This window comes from Odontesthes bonariensis, chromosome 1 (genome assembly GCF_027942865.1).
Source record: "Odontesthes bonariensis isolate fOdoBon6 chromosome 1, fOdoBon6.hap1, whole genome shotgun sequence".
NCBI classification, from domain to species: domain Eukaryota; kingdom Metazoa; phylum Chordata; class Actinopteri; order Atheriniformes; family Atherinopsidae; genus Odontesthes; species Odontesthes bonariensis.
In genome coordinates this window covers 8,704,674-8,730,035 of record NC_134506.1, presented here as the reverse complement: position 1 = coordinate 8,730,035, position 25,362 = coordinate 8,704,674, and the positions used below count along the sequence as shown (strand labels likewise).

At 39.0% G+C, this 25,362-nt stretch overlaps 1 protein-coding gene across 2 annotated transcripts in view; it reads left to right on the top strand.

The window, feature by feature from the left end:
- tshz3b (teashirt zinc finger homeobox 3b) overlaps positions 1 to 25,021 on the top strand; it is a 40,244-nt gene extending 15,223 nt beyond the window's left edge. For both annotated transcript variants that reach the window (XM_075468741.1, XM_075468816.1), the window contains one exon: positions 19,729 to 25,021. In XM_075468741.1, coding sequence (XP_075324856.1) covers positions 19,729 to 23,384 — 3,656 coding nt within the window. In that variant the 3' untranslated portion in view covers positions 23,385 to 25,021. The remainder of the gene's footprint in view (positions 1 to 19,728) is intronic.
- The last annotated feature ends 341 nt before the right edge of the window (positions 25,022 to 25,362 follow it).

Sequence of the window (25,362 nt, the reverse complement as noted above, 5' to 3'; positions counted from 1 at the left end):
TGCAGTCTATTTGGCCAGTCAGTGTCACAGGTGCACTAACTCTAACATGTATTTCTTTGACTGTGTCAAAAGCATTCAAATTGAAAGGGTTTAAGATTAAAATCATTTCCAGAGTTTACTTCGCTAATCATTACTCTGTATTGTACATTCTCTATGTCTAACTTGTGTGTGTGTTTAAAATACACTATATTACAAAGGACATAGTAACTACCAGTTAGATTTATTAAAAGAAAAGAAAAGAATTAATTTCAATTCGAAGTTACTAAAATCAAAGTACAACCATTTACTTTAGATTAAACAAAGTTTATGTTGCGGCGTACGGCAAAAGTGACATCCCAGCACTCTGTGCGCTGAGGTCTTTGATGTCTTTTCAGCCCTCCTGATTTTTGTAACCTTTCACGCCCGTGCAAGTATTGCATTTCAAAAACAGGAAGAGCAACATGGAAGAATGTGATGGCCAGTTTGTCTCTACAAGCATTTGTATGGCCCATTAAAAAACATCAAATGCTTCTGAAGAATAAAGCAGATAGGTTAAATCATTCTAGTTACATTATTTTTCAAACGATCTACTACTTTACAGCTTTGTGTAGTGGTCATTAGTGACGCTTACTGTATCGAATGAAGACCACGGTGAGTCCAAAATGCTTTAAGCACCAGTATGAATAGTTGTTGTAGTTGCATATGAATATGCTGTTGTGATGATGTCACATTCACTTTCTCAGTAACTAAGGCATAACTGAGGCTTAAGACTTGGCATGTGTGTGTACAATCTTGAACTGAAAAGTTGGTGGTTCACTGTCGGTAATAAATATTTTGTGGATTATTCACTGTAAGTTAGCTTTATAGTTTTGTGAATACCCCAAAATAGTTAACTATGCATGATAACTATTTGCATATGTTGCCGTCATGTGGGAGAGAATAGTCAATTTGACTTATTTTTGATATGGAACTTATTGTGTTCATCGTTACTTTGAGCTATTCTCAACAAGACCTTCAGTCATTTACAATTTTAATTAGACTTTTCTAAGAACACCTTATTGATGATCACAGAATGCTTTTGAGACATTTTTTGATAAATTAGTTCATGCCAGAATAAGGGGAAGATGACGCCTGATTAGCACAAGAAACTATATGGCCTCCTGTCAAAACTTCTTCCACCTCAATATGTACAATACAAACATTTTGGGGTTTGCGTCCATCTTCCCCTCCTTTTCTCCCTCCCACACTTTGCTCCCTCACTCTTCCCAGATTTCTATAGCACCAAGGCAGACATGGTGATTTATTGTGGCCATCCATCTCTTCCACTCATCCATCACTGGCCGGTTGCTAGGCAATCATGGCAGCAGCTGTTTGCTTTTGAGTTCGACAGAGGGGCCGTCAGTCAGCGGCGGCAGGTGAAAAGCATTACCAACACGCCATTGTCACGGAGAATAATTAATCAAAGGTGGGAAAGATAATTAAAAAGATATGACCCTTCCTGATACTTGGTCTTGGTTTTGCCTGCAAAAAGAGAGGGAGGATGAGAGGGTGTGTGTGTGTGTGTGGGGGGGGGGGGGGGGGGGGTTGTGTATGAAAACTAGAGAAGGTGAGAGGGAAAGGCCTGTTTCTTCATCACTGTATCTGCACAGTATTATCAACTCAAATTTGATCTAATGTCTAAATGACTTTGCCTTGTTTCTAGAAATCTTGTATTTGACCCCTTCTTTTTCACCCTCAAACACTTAGAGAAATGTGAAGAAGTGGAATGAATGAGTGCTGATAAAACCAGCTCTCCTGTTAATCAGTGGCAGTGTTCTAATTGATTACAAGGAGATGGGGTGGGAAAAAAAAAAACGTAAAGATTTTTTCAAAAATCTGACAAAGGGAATGAAAGAGTTTCTCAAACTGATCCATCATCCCCAGTTGCACTTATGCACCTATATACAGACTATGCAGACCGAGTGAAAACCACCTCCTGTCTTATTTTTGGTTATGTTCAGTGATCTTTGGCAGGTTAAACATGTAGGAGAAAAATTAAAGGGAAAATGAGAGGACACAGGATCACCTGAAATAATTTAAATATTTGTCTCAGCCCTTTAAAGCATTAAGGCATTAGTATGCATTATCAGAGCTGCTTGTCGAACCCAACTTTTAGATGATTTAGACATAGTGGGTAGGATTTGAGATTCACTCTCAAGTTACCTTTTTTATTTTTGACCCTGCAACTTCTGTCACTATTTGGACAAGTTAAAACACTCTTTGAAGAATGACTGTCCGTGTTCCCTAAAATTAATCATGTCTAACCCCTCCTCTTGATGGCTTTGCAACTTTGCAAACCTACTATTTTGTTTTGAATAAAGTTACCTCTTATCTACATATGCACAAAGCCATTAGAAAAATATATCCTGTCAAAATATTCCTCTTACAAAGGGAGTCAGTCTGATGTCTAATATAATTTATCAGTGAGACATGGAGGGTAAATCAAAGTTCGGATTTCACATTAAGTGAGTCAAGGTAATGTGCTCCCCAATATAATAATCAATCCTCTCAGGTAACTTACTGTATATTACCTGCAACACCTGTTGTTTGAATGTGGACCGCTCGTAGTATTAAAAACTTTTCTGACTTGGTGGTAGTTTAAGGATGTAGGGAGTTAATTAAGAGAAAAAAACATGATCATACCAACAAAGCAGTTATTTAGAGAGATAAAAATGTGTTTTCTAAAAATTCACAGCCGTTACGTTTTGAAGCACAAATAAACCTTTACACAATCCTGTGGAAAGATGCCTCAGAGGTAGTTTTTTTTCTGTGTCCATTGAGTTGTTACATTCAAGGTCAAGAAGAACTGTATACATAACCCTTCTATGTTTTAAATAAAGAAATATATTTAAAAGCTGAAGATTTTTACAATAAATAATCACTCTTCCAGGAGATTTTTGTGTGTGTGTGTCGTGCGTGTTTTGCATCAGTTTGACTTGCCCACACTTCACTTTCACACTCGTGCATTGAACTTACATGCATTGCATTGTAAGTTTTCATATGTGGAGAAGAATCAGACAGGATATCTACTGCTCTCTGTGTCACATCTTTGATCTCCAAAGCTAGATTCCAGCATGTTTTCACATCCCTAATTTTCTCACCACCATTTGTTATCTGAAGTTTATATACAGCCAGCACAGTAGTGGGACTAAACGTTCTGTACCCACAACCAGTTACTCTTTGAGACATAACTGTATGGGTGAGAAATAGATGGAGAGGAAACTGACCAACAACCAGGGATTAATTTGTACCTAATGCATCAAGCTCATTTCAGGTTATCAGAAATAGTCTTGTAGTTAGGGTTTTGTTTACCGTTTTTGAATGGTCAAATTTTTAATGTTTTAGTTTTCCTTTAAAACACAAGATTTTGTTTATCTTAGGAAAACCTCTTAAAAGTCTTTTGTAAATCAAACAATATTTGACATAACAGAATGAAACATCTGCATTCCAAAGACATGCCTGTAAGATGAATTAGTGATTATAGTTTGGCTGTAGGTGTGCAATATTCTTTTTGGATTAGTTACTCAATATGTTACAATGAACAGCTGGTAAAGGATGGTGTTGGATTGTATCCACACTCCTTTTCTTGGAGTCAGTTGCAGTCTTCTTATATTTAAATAGAAGAGTTTTGTTGTCACAGCAACAGATTTTTCTCTTTGAATGACTGAGGTTTGTGTGGTACATTTTGTATTTGTATATAAGTTGTTTAGGGCGCTTTGACAGGGCTATGGTGAGCATGCAATTGACACTGCAGTCACTGCCTGGCAACACTGGCTTGCTCAATTTTGAGTGGGTTGTAGCCGGGTGTCACAACACCACCATGGCTGCCAGCTTTCTGTGATACTACCAATCAGTACATATGCTGCTGCGATCCCATATCTACCAATTATGATTCATGCTGTTTAATCAGTCAGTTATAGGTTAAAACATGGGAATATGGCCACTGTGGAACGTGTTGCTAACTAGTATCGTCATTACTGTCGCAGACTGGATAGATCAAAACTGAATCTAAAGCTTTCGGTATTGCTCGTGTATACTGTGTATATACAATATACACAAGTGTTATACACCCCCCCCCCACACACACACAAATGTCATTGCATCCATACTGACTCAACTGGTACATTTTGTTCACTGGAAATAATAAAAAATATTCTGATTTAAGATTATTAGCCAGATTTATGTAATACAAAATGGCATTCTAATGTATTCCTGTATCGATAAAGACTGGAAGTCAGATATTTATATATATAAATATATATATATGGGCAGATTTGAAGGTTTAACAGATGACTGACAGATATTTTCTCATGAAGTTAAGAGAAAGTGAACAGGCCTAACTATAGAGATACTCAGAGCAGGAAAAGAGAAAGGGAGTAGCAGAGCACTGGGGATGGATGCAGCAGACACAGCATCAGTCAACATTTAACACTTTGCTTTTTACATTTTCTGTCACTCCTCCAGGAATGATTTAGCCTCAAGCCCTGCCTCGGGTTATATTCAGTCTTACTGAACGACTTTCACCACTCATCTCTCACACACACACACACACTGACATGCATACGCACATACCGTATTGTATCCATCAAACAATCATAGACATGAAAGGCTATTTAAAAGCGTGCATGATCATGATCAATCCACAGATTAGGGGCAGACACTGAAAACTGGAGGTGGTTAGGGTTATGTGTGTGAGTGGCTTTCATTAGCACTTATTACCTAGTCAATAAGCTCTTGATAGGTTAACATGTACCTATTGAATCATTGACCATTATTAGCAGAGTGTCTCCTCATACACAGTTACAGCTAACACTGTATTAGCAGAATTTGTTTTCAAATATCTAACACTCATAACAAAAGGCATGGAAATATAGAAAACATTTACTGCAATGTTTTTCTTTTTATTCTAACCTTTTTCTGGTTATTCTGCCAGGGAGGTCAAACCCTAAATTAAATATCATCTGGCTTTACTAAGACCAAGCTCTTGAAATCAAAATAAATGGGTGTTTCTGGGAAGTCCATCATTATTGAGCATTCCAAAACTCTTATCAGTCATGATTTAAAAAATGAAAAATCAATAATGTGTGTTAAATAACTCCCCTATGTCATGCGGACTTCATTTCACTTGGCTGCACTGCATGAATTGTCACCACATGGCCTAAACCAAAGCAACCATTACATATCTCAGTCAAGAATGTCAGCCATTACAAACTGATTGATTCATCCACTCTGACTTCCATCAAGGGAAACTCAAGCTGCGTCACTCTGGAATGAAAACCAAATGAGATATTCTTCATGTGGAAAACAAACAACCAAATAAATGAAAAACAAGACTGCTGAACAGAAAGTAAAAATTGCTGTAAAATGTTTTTAAGATTATGGAGCAGCTCAAGGCTTGGTCACTTCATTGCAGAGATAAATATTTGTATTTAAAAGTTAATGAGCATTGGTTATGGGGTGGCTTTGTTTGATTGTGCACAAAGCATAAAATTGAAAACACTTCCTGGAGTCTCTAAAAGATCGAGGCTATGTCAGCACTTCTCCTCTCCTCATTGCTAAGTTTAGTTCTGCTTTTAAAATGAGATGTTTCCTTCATCAGCATCCAAAACATCAGAAGCAAACATACGGTGTAAAACAAATGTTGTGATTGTTAAATATCTTTTTACATTGAACTTATTCACACACCCCAAACAGTGATAAAGGATATATCCTCAGTCACATATGTACTCACATACTCACGTATGTGACGTACTTACAGCAGGTATTTTTAGCTTAGTAATTTTCTGTGTCATTTAAACACAAATTGTCTATTTCTTAATAATTTCCTTTGCTATTTCTATCAACAGACTTGTTGAGCAGTATCAGAATAAAAGTGTGTGTGTGAGTGTGATAGACAGAGACAGAGAGAAAGCTTGTGTCTTACTGTCAGAGAGAAAACGTTAGACATAATCCTGACAAGAGCCAGTGTATATGGATTCCACAGACCTGATACAAATGAAGTTCAGCACAGACACATGCACACATGCGTGCAAACACACACTGACTGCGAATGAAAATGTCTGTATATATGTCTGTGTACTTTGTGTGTGTGCACGTGCATTTGTGTGTGGTAGTTATGTTGTAAATCGTACTAATCAATTGTGGTTTGTGTCATGGCATGCCAGACATGGAGAACGGTCTGTTTTACATTGGGAGGGATGTGTGTATAAGTTTGTGCATATGTGCACAGCTGTCACATGATGTCCTGCACACAGCTGTCAGAAATCACAGTTATGCGTCTCCAACACCATGGATACTGTATGTATCATGTTAGTGTGTGTGTATGGGTGTTAAATAGCAAATACATCATTTGTTTTTCTTATTTTTGTTAGTCATATTTGTTAGTTATTTGGGTTCATGTTTGTCACAGTTTGTTATACATTGCAATTGTTTATCTCCTTGTTGTTTTCTGCAGGAATTGAAAATACAAAAATGTGCCTTTTCAGAATCAGAATAATATAAATATAATATATATATATATAATAAATATATATATATTGAATATTTATATATATTTTTTTTCAAATTATTCATTATTCAGCTGCTGCATCCTGCACATTAAACAAAAGTTACTGCCATGTTTAAAGAGATGTGTCATTTCAGCTATTTGAAATAGAATATTTGTAGTTGCATCTTTTTTATTGTTTTCAAATAATCATTGTAAACAACAGTGATGAGTTACAAGGTTTTTAGAGTTTAAAAAAAATTACCAATTCATCTTGAGATTTTTGCACTTATAGCCAATGTATATTTGTTTGCATGCGTTTGTATATATTCCCTTAACGTTTGGTAACCATATCAGCTGAGTATATCAGAATCAGAATTAGAATCAGAATCAGAATCGCTTTTTATTGCCAGGTATGTGGACACACACGAGGAATTTGACTCCGGTTACACCTCACTCTCTTTAGTGCAACAATTACAAAAAAAAAATAGACAAAAAAATAGACATAGAACAAGATTAAATCAGAAGTGCAAATTGGCGCATGGTGCAAGGATGAAACACTGAAGTCCGGTTTTAGCTGTTTAACACAGAGGGAAGAAACTGTTCCTGTGTCTTGTTGTTTTGGCGTACAGAGTTCTGTAGCGCCTTGCAGAAGGGAGGAGTTTAAACAGTTTGTGTCCAGGGTGTGATGGGTCTGCAGAGATGTTACCTGCCCGTTTCCTGACTCTGGACAGGTACAGATCCTGGATGGAGGGCAGGCTGACACCAATAATCTTCTCTTGAGTGTATCCGCTGTTTGTATTATTGCTCTACCTGTAGCCTGGGTGACACGTCTTTTGGGTTTTCTATTCACAGAGTTTGTGTGATTTTATTTATTTTGAAAAAACACACCTGTACCCACAAATCACTACTATCGTTTTGACATCATATGTATGATGTAAACAAAGTTTCAATGTACTTTTGTTAGTTCTGAGGCCTGTTCATTGTTTCAAATTGGAGCTCCTCTTCCTGACGTAATTTATAACTATGTCGGAGTGTGCATTTCCAGCAGGATGGTAAATATACAAAGTAGCAGACACACAGATCCAATAGTTTGAAACTGAATACCCATCATAGTTGCATATTCAGACCCACACAGCACGCTATCGCATCCCTGCAGTCACACAAACATTTTAACAACACATCAAGCTAAGAAACAACCTTGTTGTTGGATCAGGTTGGTTTTTTAATTTCACATTACTACACAGATGATGTTAAAGTGTTGAGAAAATTAAAAATTAAAAAGAAAGAGTAGAGGGTCCCGAAACAGAAAATCTTGTTGTTTAACCAAAAGGCTTGATTTAAAACTGTGAAACAGCCTCAGAGATAAGTTCTAATAACTTTGTGTAGCCATCATTCCAACTTTGGTTTTAACCCTGTATGGTTATAGAGAGGCAAACTGTCTCGTCTTAGGGCTGTTTAATTATTCCCACCCTCCTCTTCTTCTGAGCACATTATTCCTGTCACTGCAATCGTCCAAATAGCTAACTTCATACAACTCATATTTCAAAATCTTAGCATGAATGACATCAATATGTAAATTCTTTAAAAAAAGATGGACCCAGTGCTTGGGTGTGTGTGTGTCTGTGAGTGTGTGTGGTTACATTAATGCAAAAAACATGTATGGCTTAGACTATAAGCCTTAGTAAATGAGCCTCATACATGGCTTGGTGCTGTAAACATGCTAATATTTCTTAATGGCACTCTCCTATTTTGATATGCCTGTGAACTCTAGACCGTTAACCTCCACCCCCCCACCCCACCCCACCCTGCTGCTCATCAATTTAGAGCTACATACACATTCACGCACTGGCGCCAACATTACGGGGCCCTCTGGCTCTCTGTTTTTCCATTACTATCAAGTGATTGAGTGTAACACTAGCTGATAAAGCTGAGACTAAGATGACATATATGCCAAAGATGGAGGAATTAAAGCCTAATATAATCACTCAGTCTTGCATAAGGAAGAAACAATTACTCTGGTCGACATTTTGATTTCCGATGTTTCTTGCACAGCAAGAGAGCAAGCAGGACAGATGGAGACTAATTTCTCTTTTAAGTAAAGAGATACAGCTTAAATGATTTTTTAAAGGGTTTAAACACATACTTTAGCCCTTTAAAGAAAACACATGCTTCAAAATAGACACGGATTCATAGACAAAGTATTGATCTCATTCCTCTTAGGAAGGAGGTGTGGAGGTTTGTCTTTGGGGTAAGTGTGTCTTTAAGCTCTTCGTCCAGCTGGTTATTTTCAGAGCAAGTGGAGAGTACATCAGTTTTTATTAGCTTAATAAATCACCTTTGTTGTCAATCAAGCAGCAGAGAATAATTGGATATGGTTGAAGCCTTGCGTGATGGATTATAAATCATTCAAGATTAAATTAAAAGATAATGCACAAACTTAATGGTTTGTGTTTTGCAGTCTAAATTGCCTCGGAGCAGTGCTGTTTTCCAGCTTTATTGCAAGCCGTTTTTCTTTCCTCCAAAACCTCTTACATTTAACACCTTTTATTGCTCAGATGGATTTTTGCAACTGCTCTTTTAGATCTTTTACACTTTTCTTTTTTTTGTAGTTTTGGGCTTTCTTTTTAGTTCTTTACAGAGGAGATATTCTCTTTGTTTAGATGCTTAAGGTATGCATTTGTGTAAAACTGTGTCTGGAAGATAAGTTGGTGCGCATGCATGCTCTAGTTTATCTACAGATGTAAAGTGCCTTCAGTTAATTTATCCTCATGAAGTCAGAAAAAAAAAATCAAACTGTTTTGTAAAAGTGGACTTTTAAAATACATGTAAAACATGTTAGTGCAACTTAAATTATACTCAATTTTTTTCAAACTAAGCACATCGATAATGTGTTTGGAGTTGAATAGGTCTTGCATTTATGTTCAATTGGACTCAAGCTGGCCTTCTATTGCCGTAGAATAAAAGAGACAAACACACTTCATTCACTAAATTGACACTCCTCCTATGGTTGTTTGCTGATTCAAGGAAAGTCGTCCAATTAAATGGTCTCGTCCAGTCCAAAGTGTGGTCCGCGACGGTACTGCAGGTGGTCCATGGAAAAGCAAAATAGAATATAAAGTAATTATTTTTTTTAGCATTAAAACAGGGGTTTAATGGGATGAAAGTAAGCCGGTACGGTCCGGTACTGCGTACCACTATTAAATTCAGTGGCGGTACGCAGTACCAGGAAGATGGGCTGCCTACTATATAGCCTTCATTCAGAACCAGTCACTGCTGCACTCTGGGTCAGAAAATAGATCCGCTAGCAATATGCAGTCTTGAAAACTACTTTGTCTGTTTTAAAATTCCTTTTAACTCATTTCGAATTGTTTCTGAACTGCCTGTGCTTTGTTTTAAATTTAGTCCATGCTGGACGGAGCCTTGGCCGGGCATCTCCCTCTCTTCCTCAATACTCTTGCCCTGCTTCTCTCCCCCTCCCCTCGGTCTCCTCTGCGCCTTGCCTTTGAAACGTGTACCACACATTTAATGTCTTTACGTTCGTGGCAAAATGTCCCTATTCAAATCAGTAGGAGAGTAAGCAGTTGTGTTTCGTGTTATTTTGTTCAATTTTTGCATCACAGAACAGCTCGGAAAAGAAACTGCTTATGAGCTAACGACCGGATATTTCACGCAGTAGTACGTGAGTGCGCATGCGAGTCTACTTCCGAAACACAGCGGTTGCCATGGGAATCGGTGCGTTTGATTAATTGTAATAGTACCAGCATGAATTTAAAACTACTTTCACCCCTGCTAGTAGGGGTCCGCTAGTTATGGTGGTCCGTGAAAATTCTTGATTACAAATAGTGGTCCACACACACACAAAGTTTGAAAACCCCCGGTCTAGTCAATCTATAACCATAGCTCTACTTAACTGTCTCTCTGAAGTTCTACCTCAGGCTTCTAGCAAAAAACAAAAGACAAAAAAAAAAAAAAAAAAAAATCAAAATAGTTGGCGAGGAAAATAAAGCATAGAAAATTGAGGCAGAGAGGCAGGCGGCAGGAAACACAGGAAAAAGAGCTATATCATGTATATTATCCTCCGGCCAGTAAATTTATGGGTGTCCGTTTGCGTTGGAAGAGGCCAGGCGTTATCATAATCGCCTGCTGCCTACTTGACAGGACCTTAAAGTGATTCTGTCATTTTATTTACACCCAGGCCACAGTGTGATTTACTCTGAAACACATGCACACACATACACAAACACTCCCCATTTTAACTTCCCTAGTGAGCCTGGTTGGAAAGGTTGGATGACATCTTTTGATCAGAGCTGTCCAAAGAGATCAGAGCAGACTGGCAGGTAATAGATACCCAGTAACTAACTGCAAAGAGTATGTGAGTGTGTGTATTTCTGGTGGTGTGCACATGTGCTAGTGTGTGTGCAAGCAGAAAATAGAATTTTTTTACCTTCAGTTTTTCATGTATTCTGTGTTATGGCATATTCTTTTTATTGTATGTGCACAACAATGACCTCCCATTTGTGTGCTCTTCCTGTTTCTTTTGGCAAGTCACATCTTTTCTCTGGTGGACTGATGAGAACCTGTGACAAAGATCAAGGCATTAAAGAAAAAGAAAGAGAATCTGCCAAGTGAAAGAAGAGCAAGCCTATGTGAGTGAAGCAGATTTGAGACGATGAAGGCAGAAGCAGAGTGAATTAGAGAGAAAGAGGCATAAAAGAGGCAGAACATGGCTGTAGCAGAAGAAGAAACAAATGGGAGACAGTGAAAATGATGGATCTTGCTCGGCCTTGCTTGGCTAACTGCACAACCCACTGGTCTTCTTCTCTCTGTACATACACAAACACACACATAGACAGTCATACATTTATACGTCCCCTTGAATGGGTGCTCATGACCCTGGGTTGCCCTCTTGGTTTTGAGAGTCGACCGCTCCAAACTATTGGAATAACAAACGAAAGCCAGAGGATAATTTACTGAGAGAGACCCACTGATAATATTTTTGTAGTGTTAGCAATATCTATTGACTATATATTGACTTTTGGTCAATTCTAGTTAACAGTTGAGAACTAATGTCAGATGCCTTTTGGCCAAATTCAAAACCTACCTTGCACTGGCCTACCAGATGTCCATTCTGTGCATGCATTGAAATATGTGCAGTGTTTGTCTTATCTCCGGCCTCTATAACTGGAAATTTTAAGTGGGACAAGCCAATCCATACAGTGCTATTCCAGCCAACTGGCAACAGGGGGCGTGTTTCCATTTGCACAGAACAAAGAGATGGGAAAATGTGTTAGTCACTGCCCAATCTGAGAAGGGTAACATAGAAAACTTGGGTTCAGCTGTCAGTCCCCAGTTAGGGTGAATGTCTCCTGTTTCTAAATTACTTTTGAGTCAGAGGTAAAACTGAATATACTTTGTTAACTTATTCATGACCTTTATCTACAAATTTTACTGCCAGCACAGTCCATACTATAGAAAAATCAGACTATACTCAAATCAGGCAACAACCACACACCCTTTTAGTGACAATCATCTAAGTTTTCTATGTCTATACAAGGCAAGGGATGGGAGAGGACTGGTGCACCACAGTACCTGCACAGCTCACGTTCTGAGCATGCTCCCCTCATGTAGTGACTCCCAGGAGTTAATGACAGGGCAACAGGAGGTAGAGGAACTGCAACGTTGCCACGTGCTAACATGCTTAACTACCCAGCATAATTCCAAGGCCAAGAAGGAGAGATCGCCATGATACAGCCAAAGTGTAGAAGGTCAGAGGAGAACTGTAACAGAAAGAGTGAAAAGGCACTGAAAAGCATGTAGAGGGATTTGAGGATTTGAGTTACTCTTTCTGCTTGGTATGGGGGTTTAGTTTAAACTTTAGTTTTGATGTTTTAAAAACTCAAGATGAGGACTGCCTGGTCTGTGTGACAAAACCAGCATGATTTCTCATGCCACTCAAACCAGCACAAGATCATATATAACTCAAAATAGGTGTCTGTTAATGAGAGGTGGGCGCTGTGCAGCGGATGGTATTGAATCTGTCTCGTGTCATATGCGTGTCATGAATAATTTCGAACATTGTTTTTCTATATACATGTGCATATTACTCATTCAAAGTAGCTGAATTCCAGAGGAAAATGACAGATCTGGCAACACATTATCTGTGTTGTGAGAACTGCCGTCTGAAGCTGTCTCTTTCTTCAGCTATTTAGAAGTGACAACCATGTTGGCTAGTCCAGTTGTTAGCACTATAGCATTGGCCATGTATTTTGAGGGTGTAGCCTCTAACAGTTTTTCTGTTGAATGGTACAGTACGGTATGGTACGGTCAGTTCAACTCAGCATGTTTCCTACTTCATCTTCACTACAGACAGCCTCCCCTCAATGTCGGCTGGATCAGGTGAATATCATTCCAGTGTGTGTGTGAAGCTGTAGCATCACAAAGAGGAGACACACAACTGAAGTGTGTGTGTGTGTGTTTACTACATTACACTGATTTAGCAGAGACTTTTGTCCAAAACAACTTACAAGTGAGTAGTATAGAGTGGTTACTGCAGTGAATGAGTTTGTGGTGTTTTTACTTCAGATATGTTTGAATGTTGAATAGGTTAGAATAAACATACTAGGCAAATAAAAAACATGTTTATCAATGAATTATTCCTTCACACAATATGTAATATGTGCACACAAATGAATAGTGATTTATGTTGAAAATCATTTCATCTTTCAAATGACAATTGAATCGAAAGGTGTGTTGTTAACGGTCACAGGTGTGAATTCTAAATAACAGGATCAATTAATATCAGTTATGGTACTACAATGACAAACCAAAAGACCATAAGTAGATAAATAAATAAAGAAAAAACAGCAAGCTATACTGACCCATACTGTCTAAAAAAAACTGGCATCGTGGCACATACATGGTAGTTTGCTAACACTTAAAAATCGGGCTGTGCAGGTGTAAAACTGAGTTAAACAACAAAGAAGACTTGACTAGGTAACATGCAGCATTTCCACTTCAGTTGCCTTTTTCTTTGGAGCAACACGCATTTGTATAAAACGTACCTCTGCTAAATAGATATTTCACCAAAAGTCAACAATGTAAATATGTGAATACATATACATGCATCAGTGTGTATGTTACTGGATCCCCAATCCAGACATACACTCTCGTGTTGACAATGTACAGGCAGCATGTGCATACGCTGTCAGGAGCTCCCTAGCTGAGTGGCATGGGGAGATGATTAGCCAGGTTAACACAATTCTCACATACATGAACACACACAAACATATCTGAGCATACACAAGAATGCTGCAACAGCTTCTGTGTTTCACAGTTGTGATGTTACTCTTGTCAGGGACAGAGACAATAACTGTTGCCACTCCAAATCTAAGTTCCTCCCCTCGTGCCAATACGACTGTCTCTGTGTGTTTCAGGGTTTTTTTTGTTTGTTTTTTTCAACAGTCCCAATATTCCAAATGTTTATCTATTAAAACAAAAATACAATATTGAGGTATCTAAAATACAGTTGTGTAAAAATAGTTCAAATAAAAATTGAACAGAAGGCGAAAAAATTTCTCTTGAAAGAACTTATTATCTAAGAGAGAGTTTAAAGTAATTTATCTAAAGGATGTGGTTTATACTTTCTCATTTGGTTTTAATTCATATAGAAAGTGACAAATTCATAGAAGAAGAATAATGTCTGATTCTACTGTTACTATGAACAGAAAAGTAGATCACCACTGTACATACATAGGAATTATATGAATTAAATAGAAATGTGCCATCCTGAAAGTTAGCAAAGAACTTTAACTTTGCTTTATAGAATTATCACAGATTAATATTACCAGTGGAACATTTGGATACGCCTACTTAATTGAATTACTGGGACGATGTGTTCATGGTTTTTCTACAGCATTATAATAATAATTTCTGGATAACAATACAGTATGTGGGTGACGCTTCTTTCAACATGGCTAAATAATAGACAAGGAATTAGGGAGCCATATTCCAGGGATACTGTAGCTATGTCACTGTTCCAGTGGAAATGCAGCCAGTTGAAGATACAGCCCCATTCATCAGGCTTCTGGGTCGATCAAACACCTCTTGAAATCAATGGCACGCCTCGCCTGTTCCACGGCACTCTCTGCGGACAGCCATGCCACACGCACAGAAGTCATCTAACCAATTTGTCTGTGCATGTCAAATCACAATAATTAAACATTATCGATCTCAGATTCAATTAACTTCATTAAAGTGGGTTGCACTGGTGATTGGAGACAGAAAGAAATGAGGGAAGGAGGTGAGAGTGGGGATTAAAGGATCTCATCAAGTAGGAAAGGGGAGAATATTGGATGCATGTAACTATAAACATGTGGAACCACACTCGCACAAAGAGATGATGTGAAAAAATAAATAAATGGGTGGTGGTTGCTTTCATCTCAGACCTCCAGGCATGCTTTCAGCTTTGTCTATGGAAAAAAGGTTCCCCGCATGTGACTGACGCAGATGGAGAGTCTCTCTTTATCTGTCCCATCACATACACATAGAGAAAAACTGCACTATCTAAGCTGAAGTGTAAACAGACTGCGCTGACGTGCCTGTGTGTCTGATAGGGCTGTTAAGTGGTTATATAAGCATGATAAACTGTTTTTGCAACATCATAACATCTGCAGTTTGCAGAAGGATTTCCTCACTTTCTGCACAGACATGAATCCAAAGATGTTGTTCAGCTTCATTACCTTTCTATGAATTTTTGATTTGACTGAAATTCTTAATTTTCCACTTTGTTTGGGCAGATATTATAGAATTACCAGGATTATTGATTTTGTTCAGATGTGAAGACTATCTTCAAACCCTTCAACTCTGAAAAAAACGTTTCTTTTTTGCTTCCGTTTCAAAATCTGCAGTCTCAGTCTCACCTAGCCTGATCCTCCGGAGCATGAGATCAAACCTCCTCTTTCCCCCTGCTGACAATTCATCTGGAACTCTCACCATCTTTCTCTCTACTAATTAAAGGAGCACCTGCATACCTGGGGTGTTTGGCCCAGGTTCTCCCCTCCAGCAGTTTTTTTGTGTGTCTGTGCGTGGATGTGTTTTTTTTTCCACATTCATCCAAATATTTTGGGTCATAGTGTTGAGATCCTTTCAGTCTGGGCCTAAGCCAGTGGCCTTGGGGACCATCTCAGCATGTCTGTGTATGTGTGCGAGTAAATGTGTGTGTCCCCATTCTTGACTCTTTTCCAAGACCTGATTCTCTCGTCCTCCTCTTGATTCTCCTTCGTCATTGTCCTCTCCCTGTATCACATTTATCCATGTGCCCTTTCTCTTTCTTCCCTTGGTTTACGCTATAAATTTTGTTGCAAATTTATATGACTGCAGTTACAGCAACAATAAACACAATATTGGAAAATAGATGGAGTGACCCTTACCCATATTGCGTTGCTCATAAACACTTTAAACATAGTTAAAGAATCTTTCATGAAAAAAAGTTTTCAGCTAAAAAGAAAATCGAAAGGCAGATAATAAACAACAACTCTGTTTTCAAACCAATATAAATATTACAGTGACTTTTTATAATGGCAAAAGGCATAATTTGGTAAAAAGTATGATGTGCATCAATGAAATAAAGATTAAATACACATACAACTATATAATTTACGTATACAATAATAACATTAATAATAATACTTATTATGTTTGTTATTATTATTTATCAATTTCTTCAATTTATCAATTACATACTGCATCTCTGTGTGGTTATCCAGCTGCACCATGGCACACAAAAAGCACTACAGAGGGTTTTTAACACCGCCCAGAAGATCATTGGCTATCCTTTCCCCTCCCTCAAAGACCTCTACAACACCCGCTGTCTCAGGAGGGCACCCAGCATTCTGAGAGACAGCACACATCCAGGACACCGGGTGTGTCAGCTGCTGCCCTCTGGCAGATGTTTCAGGGTGCTTAAAACACGAACAAATAGACTGAGGGACAGTTTTTGCAACAGGACCATAGCCCTGTTAAATGCAAATTTGTGACACTATCATGTGTCATTTCAGCCACGGGCCAGGTGCAATGAATATATGTGCAATATTTTTCTCATTTCTAATTTCTCACATGTATATATGTGCAGTGCTCACATTTATAATATGCCACACGTCTCTGTTTATAGCCCTGTCTGTTGTCCCTTTTGTATATAGTGTCTCTTTTTTTGATAAGTGCATGCCTGATTTAGTTATTTTATTATTTATTACATGTTTGCACCGGGAGGACAACTGTGCCCCAATTTCGTTGTGCTTGTGTACACTGTTCAACTATGTAATGACAATAAGTCTCTTAATCTTAATCTTCTTCTGGACAACACTTTGCTTGACATTGGTTCTTTCAAAAGATATATATATATATATATTTTTTTTTTTTCAAATTTACACATCTTTGCATGTATGTATAGGGTTATAAATAGGGATTTGTGTGAGGCAGACTTTGTTGAATCTTCAAAGAGACAAAATGTAACCTTCCCCTATCACAGTGCCTCTTGCACAGTATCATTTGTATGCTATAGTTAAAAGGGATTTGAAAAATAGGAAGTCGTGATGATGCAGAATTGCTTAAACTCATCTAATCTGCCTGAGGGACAAATAATTTGTAAGTGGATGGCAACTAAAAACAAGAATCTAAGTTAAAGAAAAACATTTTGAAGCCATATTTGAGTAGAGACGATAGTATGGCATGGTAGAAATTCATGATTTGATTTAATCATTTGATCAATGTCTGTAACTGTGTTTAAACTAAGCCTTTCAATGAAGCCTTTGACAGGGATTGTATGGATTTGTTGTAACATTTTGTTTATTTCAAGTTACTCCTAATTTCAGCCATTTTTGGCTTCAAATAAGTCTAGAAATCGTCAATGTGCTTTATGCCATACACTGGTAAAAGTAGTCAACAGACTATTCAGCACACAAAGGTATACTGGCAAATGCTACTTTTAATTTCCTCTTATATTATATATAATATTATATTATATTATATATATATTGTGTGATCAAACACACTGCAATGATATGATAAATATATATATATATATATATATATATATATATATATATATATATATATATATATAAAGATATATATATAAATATGTTCAGATCTCACACACTTCCACACCAATGGAAATATGTATGCAAACAAATACACACTTTGTTCTTCTCATACAAATGCAGCTAATTTGAAGTGTATGTTGTATTTCAAAAGGTGATTTCACAAAGATGTTTTGCCGTGATGAGAGCAGCGGGCTGCTGTGTTCGACTGTTTGCTCAGACAGAGCATTGTTCTCTTAAACAGCTGTCGTTTTGGCTGATGCAGAACAGATGGCATGTACATGCCCGTCTCCTTGGCTGCACGTATGTGCAGGCGGTAGATGTGTCTCTGAGACAGAAGGGGAGAGAGAGCTGGAGGGAGAAGACAGGGAGAGATGAGAAAACTCTGAGAGAGGGTACATGGCTATGTATTAGTCTGTGTATGTATTATTTCCACCAATGCAATTTACAATAAAAGTAAAATTACATTAATGTATGCAGTGTTGGTGAATGTCAGTTAACCCTACAGTTTTTAAGTTGCACATAACAGCATGTTTGAGGGATTTCAGATGGATCTTAAATGCTACAATGAGTGCTGGAACAGAGAAACCCAAGAGTTTGCCGGAAAGCAAAGAAATGTTACACTACAACACTTATCGTACAATAATGTGTGTGTGTGTGTGTGTGTGTGTGTGTGTGTGTGTGTGTGTGTGATGTGTAAGAGACAGGGATATCTGTGCCTCTTTGCATCTGTTTATCCCATAGCAGTGTTGTATCATCACCGATGGCAACGAAGGGTCTCTGACAATGACAAAGACTCCTCTCTGTTTTGCTCACATACATACAACTTGCAGTGCTCAGTGAGAGATTAGAGTTGGCAACAGCTGAAGTGTGTGGTGTGATAGAGTTGGCATGTCGCACAGGTATTACTTGTTGATGGACAATTTTACAATATTTTCATAAAATTCAAAACTATATCTGGAGGTTGATTTTCAACCATATTACCAAATGCATTTTGTCTTTCTGTTTGGCAGACATCAGACAATTATTCCTCTTGTTATTGCACGTGCTTCCACACCCATTCCACTGACCAGCTCATGTGTTTACATACCAGGTTATATGAGTGATGGCTTGTAACAGAAAGGAATGCTCAGCACAAGGCCACTAACATCTACACATGCTCATCTTGCCAGTGGAGTTGCTAAAACATGCAGAAGTTTTTGTATACATATGTTTTAGCTGCGGTTGCTATTCAAAAACCCAGCTTTTTCACAAAATGAGTATAAATCATTTCTCGTCTGACGTAGTTTTATCCCTTTTATAGACTTATTAACAAAAGAAACATTCAGAGATTTGCAACGAGGAGAGATTGTGATTTGTCTTAATACATCTTTTCTCTGTATGATTTCCATTGTATTTTTCTTAAACTAGAAGGATTTGAATATAAATTGAAAGCTGCAAGCCCTCTCCCTGAAGCTAAACTGTAAATAATAACTCTAAACTTTTTTCTAATCTTTGGTAATTGAAGCAAATGGGTTTTGCGGGAGAGATTTGTCGCAGGCAAACATACATACATTTTTTTTATTTACGAGGAGGCGAGGGCTGAGCAGTGTAATGAGTGAAAATGCATGCTTAATTTAAATGGCGAGTGTGTCTGTTAGGGAATGCATTAGAGTCTGCAGAAGAAGCGTAAGACATATTAATTGACAGACAGGAACCGCTGTCTCCGAGGTTGATACAAGTAATTTATTACTTCAGAAACGAATGCCACCGCCAGAATGTGCTTCATTAATTTCAAATTTAGTTTTAATTTCAAGCTGTTGCCCCTTGAGAAGAATAAGGTGGCAAGTTCTGTTTGTGGACACATTTTTCCCTCTCTCTCACTTCATCTTTCTGTTTCTCTCCCTGCCTCTCCCTTTCTGTTGACTTTGATTTTCTGCAGTACAGAACAAAGACCTGGGGGTGGAAATGGAAAAAGTTTGGGGGGGGTTACTTGATACAAGTAGTAAAAAGTCAGTGTATAAGAGAAAGGTTAGAATAGAACAACTGTTTATGATACTACATACTTTGTGAATGTCATTAGATATGTTGTCAGTTGATTCTAACAAATCTCTTGCTCTGTGTTTTTTGCCCTGTCAATCTGAGCAGCATATGTCCCCGAGGATGAGAAGGAAGCAGCCCTTTTGGATGAGGATCTGGATGGAGAAGACTCAGCTCAGGAAGGGGAGGGGCCTGCTGCCAAGCTCATATGTCAGGACAAGGATTTCCTTCTCAAGGACAGACCAGAATCCACTTTCATCCGTGACTCCCCCAATGCTGCTGACTTTTCTGGTCAGGAGCTGGACAGTGAGTCTCACCTAAGTGAATCCAGTGACAGACTGTCAGATTTTGAGAGCTCCTCACTTAAAAATGAGGATGATGTCCTACTTTCTAAAGACCCCTCCAATGCATTGTCCCCATCTTCTTCCTCAGCCATAATTGCTGCAGCCAATGCCACTGCGTCAGTAATTGGAGATGAGGCCATATTAGCGGCAACGGGTTCAGTGGCTGATAGCCTTGAGAAAATGAAGGCCATTTACAACTCCTTCCTTACCAATTCCTATTGGTCTACACTGAATTTGAACATGAGTCAACCCCCAGCAGAAAAAAACCCTCGCAGTCATAGCAGTAGCAGCAGTAGCAGCAGTAGCAGTAGCTGTGGAAGTGGAGGTTATGACTGGCATCAGACAGCTATGGCTAAAACTCTTCAGCAGGCCTCACAGAACCATCACAATAGATTGAGCCTGGTTCAGCATCCCACAGTGGCTGTATCCACAGCTTCTATAGAGCCCAACCTCTTCAGTACTGTCCAGCTTTACCGGCAGAGCTCCAAGCTGTATGGCTCTATATTCACTGGTGCCAGTAAATTCCGTTGCAAGGATTGCAGTGCCGCATATGACACTCTTGTGGAGCTCACAGTGCATATGAATGAGACAGGCCATTACCGTGATGATAACCACGAAATAGATGGTGAGGGTGCTAAACGCTGGTCAAAACCCAGAAAACGTTCCTTACTAGAAATGGAAGGGAAGGAAGATGCACAAAAGGTTCTTAAATGCATGTACTGTGGACACTCATTTGAATCCCTTCAGGACCTAAGTGTCCACATGATCAAGACAAAACATTACCAAAAAGTGCCTCTGAAAGAACCTGTTACACCAGTGGCAGCTAAGATTATTTCCTCAGCTCGAAAAAGAGCCCCGATTGACCTTGACATACCAAGCTCACCTGACTCCACTGGAGGCACCACACCAAAGCCTCCCTCCTTCAATAACACCAATGAAATACTCCAAAAAGTTACCAACCCCTACATCACACCTAATAACCGCTATGGACACCAAAATGGTGCAAGCTACGCCTGGCAATTTGAATCCAGGAAGTCACAGATCCTCAAATGCATGGAGTGTGGCAGCTCTCATGACACACTGCAAGAGCTGACTGCTCACATGATGGTAACAGGACACTTTATTAAAGTTACCAACTCTGCCATTAAGAAAGGCAAACCAATTATAGAGTCATCCACCCAAACTCCAATGTCCAATTCAGCAGCTGAAGAGAAGGTGCAGTCTGTTCCCCTGGCAGCCACAACCTTCTCCCCTCCACCTGCCCCAGTGCCTCCTCCAAACAGCAACTCACCCACTGCAATGGTTTTAGAAATAAAAAAGGAGGAAAAGGAAGAGGAATGCACTAAAGAGTCCATGATCAACAATGCCAACAATCTTATCAAAGATAAGAAAGCAGTAGGGGAGGATGAGGTTGAGGAGAAGTTTGATATTTCTTCAAAATACAGTTATCTGACTGAGGAGGATCTGGATGAAAGTCCAAAGGGGGGTCTTGATATCCTCAAGTCCTTGGAGAACACAGTGACCTCAGCCATCAACAAAGCTCAGAATGGAGCTCCAAGCTGGGGTGGCTATCCCAGTATCCATGCTGCCTACCAGCTTCCAAACATAATGAAGCTCTCTCTTGGTAACTCTGGAAAGAGCTCCCCCCTAAAATATATGTTCCCTGGAGGTGGGATTCTCTCACCCGTTGGTAAGGATCAACCGCTGATCTCGCCTCCAAGCCACCGAACCTCTCCGCTGCCTAAAAACAACTTTCATGCAATGGAAGAGCTAGTAAAAAAAGTGACAGAGAAAGTTGCCAAGGTTGAGGAGAAAATGAGAGAGCCCAGTGCTGTCATGAGAGAGTCTCCTTTGAGACGAGCCACACCCTCACCTTGCAACAGTGAGGCAGAGGACTTAGCCCCGGGAGAGTCACCTAAAGGAAATAAAGTTAGAGAAAATAGAGACTGTAAAACTCCTGAGGATGCGAGTAAAAGGGAAAAAGCAGTCAGAGATGGAATTGGAACCACTCACAGAGATTCAAATGGTAATATTTCCATTAAGGAGTCTGTGGAGAATGGAGTGGAGCCAACCGGTGTTACATCACCCCTTCCTGCCTCTCTGTGTGGCAGCACAGCCATCATCACAGACCATCCACCTCCAGAACAGCCTTTTGTCAACCCTCTGAGTGCACTGCAGTCAGTAATGAACGTTCACTTGGGAAAGGCTGCCAAACCTGCCCTGCCCTCCCTTGACCCCATGAGCATGCTGTTCAAGATGAGCAACAGCCTGGCAGAGAAAGCAGCAGTGGCTTCTTCCACCCCACCAGCACACACCAAAAAGACCAGTAATGACCCTTTGGACCGCTACTTCTACCACCAACATCAAAACAATGACCAGCCTATAGATCTCACCAAAGGAAAAAATGCTGACAAAACAAGTAATTGTGGTTCTTTGGGTTCAGCGGCTCTCTCTTCCACCACCTCCACGCCATCAATTTCTCCTTCCTCTGCTGTCACTATGACAAAAGCCTCAGCTGCAGTAGCTTCATTTATGTCCACCTCCCCTTTGAGAGAAAATGCCCTCTCAGATATTTCTGACATGCTAAGGAACCTGACAGAGAGTCAGGCTGTGTCGAAATCCTCCACACCTACCAGCCAGTCTGAGCGTTCTGACATTGAAGGTGCCACACAAGAGGAGACAGAAGATGTTTCACCAGCACAGAAACGTAAAGGCCGTCAGTCCAACTGGAACCCTCAACATCTCCTCATACTACAAGCCCAATTTGCTTCCAGTTTAAGACAGACAAATGATGGCAAATACATGATGTCTGATCTTAGCCCACAGGAGAGAATGCACATCTCCCGTTTCACTGGTCTTTCAATGACTACAATATCCCACTGGTTGGCTAATGTCAAGTACCAGTTGAGAAGAACCGGTGGCACAAAATTCTTGAAAAACTTGGATTCAGGTCACCCTGTGTTCTTCTGCAGTGACTGCGCCTCTCAGATTCGCTCACCATCCACTTATGTCAGCCACCTGGAATCCCACTTGGGCTTTCGTCTACGAGACCTGGCTAAGCTTTCTGGGGAGCAGCTGCTCAGCCAGATATCACAGCATCATCAACAACGTCAAACCAAAGGACTGTCTGAAAAACTCTTCTCTAATCTTCATCTATCCAGCCACCCTTTACCCTCCTCTCTACCAACATCTCTACCCTCCTCCTTACCAATCTCCCTGTCCTCGTCCTTAACCACATCTTTGCCCTTGGCTGAATCCCCTAACTCTCCTGATGACGATGACAGTGGGTCCGTCTACCAGTGCAAGCTCTGCAATCGGACTTTTGCAAGTAAGCATGCAGTTAAGCTTCACCTGAGCAAAACTCATGGGAAATCCCCTGAGGATCATCTCATGTATGTGTGTGAGCAAGAGAAACAATAGCACTGGTCAGGGACAATGCAGTACTTTTTCATTATGGCCCACTCTTTCTCCCTCTGTCTTTCTTTAGCCTTTCGTGGACATTAAAAAAGAAAGGATTATAAAAAGTGATGGAACTGCACAAAGATGCCATAAAACTACTGCTATGAGTGTCGGCACATGGTTTTTTATTCTGTGTTGTAGGAGGTTTTTTTTTTCTTCTTTTTTTTATTTGCCCAACACACTTGGTTTTACTGATCTCCTTTGACTGAAATAACTTTTTTCTAAAGGGACAAACTAAGGCTGTTGTCATTGAGAGGAATTAATATAAAAGTTGTAAAAGATATTCTAAATAAAGTGGTGAGTACTTTTGTGTTAAAGAAATTAGGTAATTTTATATTTTGGCATTGCTGAGATGTGATAATCTGCATGCAAAAATAGAAACAGTTTAGCTAAACATTTTAAAACTAAATCTGGTGCACTTTCCATGGTTTCTATTTCTTTTCTCTTAATTGCTATTTTTTTTCCTCCTACATTTTGATGCTGGGGTCAACATATACAATTTAACCCTCTGAGTACGTCTAAGCATTTATACTCTTGGGATCCAAACATCACTGACTGAAGATTTAAGAGTGTGAATTCTTAAAGCAAGCTACTGCGAGAATTAGATGTGGATTTTGTCCACAATTCTTGTTTGACAGACATTCAGTGTGTCCAGTCTAATTCTGAAAATAAAAGCATTTTTAAAGTGCAGTGCAAGACTTTCATCTCGAGCTTCACATTTGTCTGGGGATATGCTCATAGGACTTGACATGAGCACTGTATGTGTAAAAAATGATTTAAAAAAAGAGAGATGCTTTACTTTGGTTGATCAGGGACCTATATTAATTCAGGTCAGTGTAAAATATGTATAGAAAAAAAATGGATCAATTCCTGTCTAAATTATGCATCATTTCTATATTTTTAATTTAAAAGGACTATGACTATTTGCTGGTTCACAGTATATGAAGACAGACACTTGTTTTTGCACAATACTTTTGTAAATGTGTTATGTTCAAAAGATATGACAAAAAAGGGAGGTAACAAATGAGTGACAACAGGTGAATATTTTTATTCCCAACTCGTGCTCAAAGGGTTAAAGACTCTTTCTTTCTTTTTTTTAACAGAAGCTACTCTACATGTGCCCCTGTATAAACTCTTAAAATATATTAAAGGTTGTACAAAAAGATATTACTTTATGAAGATATTTCAAGTGTAAATTGTTATTTATAAGCACTATTAGTTGTTTCATATTGTTGAATGCCTTTTTGATTGATCCTACTTTTGTTTTTCTGTATAATTACTCCACCATGATTCTGCACTGCAGTTTTATTTTTTTCGATATGAAAGGTAACCATGGTTACACTAACCTCTTGATTGACAAGTTCTGCTACATTTTTGGCAGTTAATTTACTGAAGTAACTGACATCTGCCAGTGTAGAGAAATAATAATAGAAGAACAATCTTTACTTGTAAAATAGCATGTAAACAGCACAGATACTGTTATGCATTCTGTGCTGCTGGTCTTTTTTCATTTGGTTCTTTGGTTTTCTGTTGTTGTTGTTCTTGACAATGATCCCCATTATATGACTTCATATAAACTTGTTTTCTACTGCAGCATTAAAAAGGAAACTGTTTTTTTTTTTTGCAATAATGTGTGTGTGTACATTCTGTGTGTCATGGCTATCAATTATGTGTGTGCTGTGCAGTCCCTAATGAGCACATTAGACTGGGAGTGTGTCAGCGTCTGTCTGTGACGAGCTGCAGACTAGTTTACAGTGAGTGGCAGCAGCAGGGCCGTGTGGGAACACACACACATGCACGCACTCATTTTCAGACATGCAAACAGACACCATTGTTGAGCTTCCCTGTATCCTCCTCTGTTGTGTTGGTGCCTTACAACTAAGGCATATACTGCATATTGAAGACTAAGCTGGCAGCATTCAGTCTCATAAACAGTAAG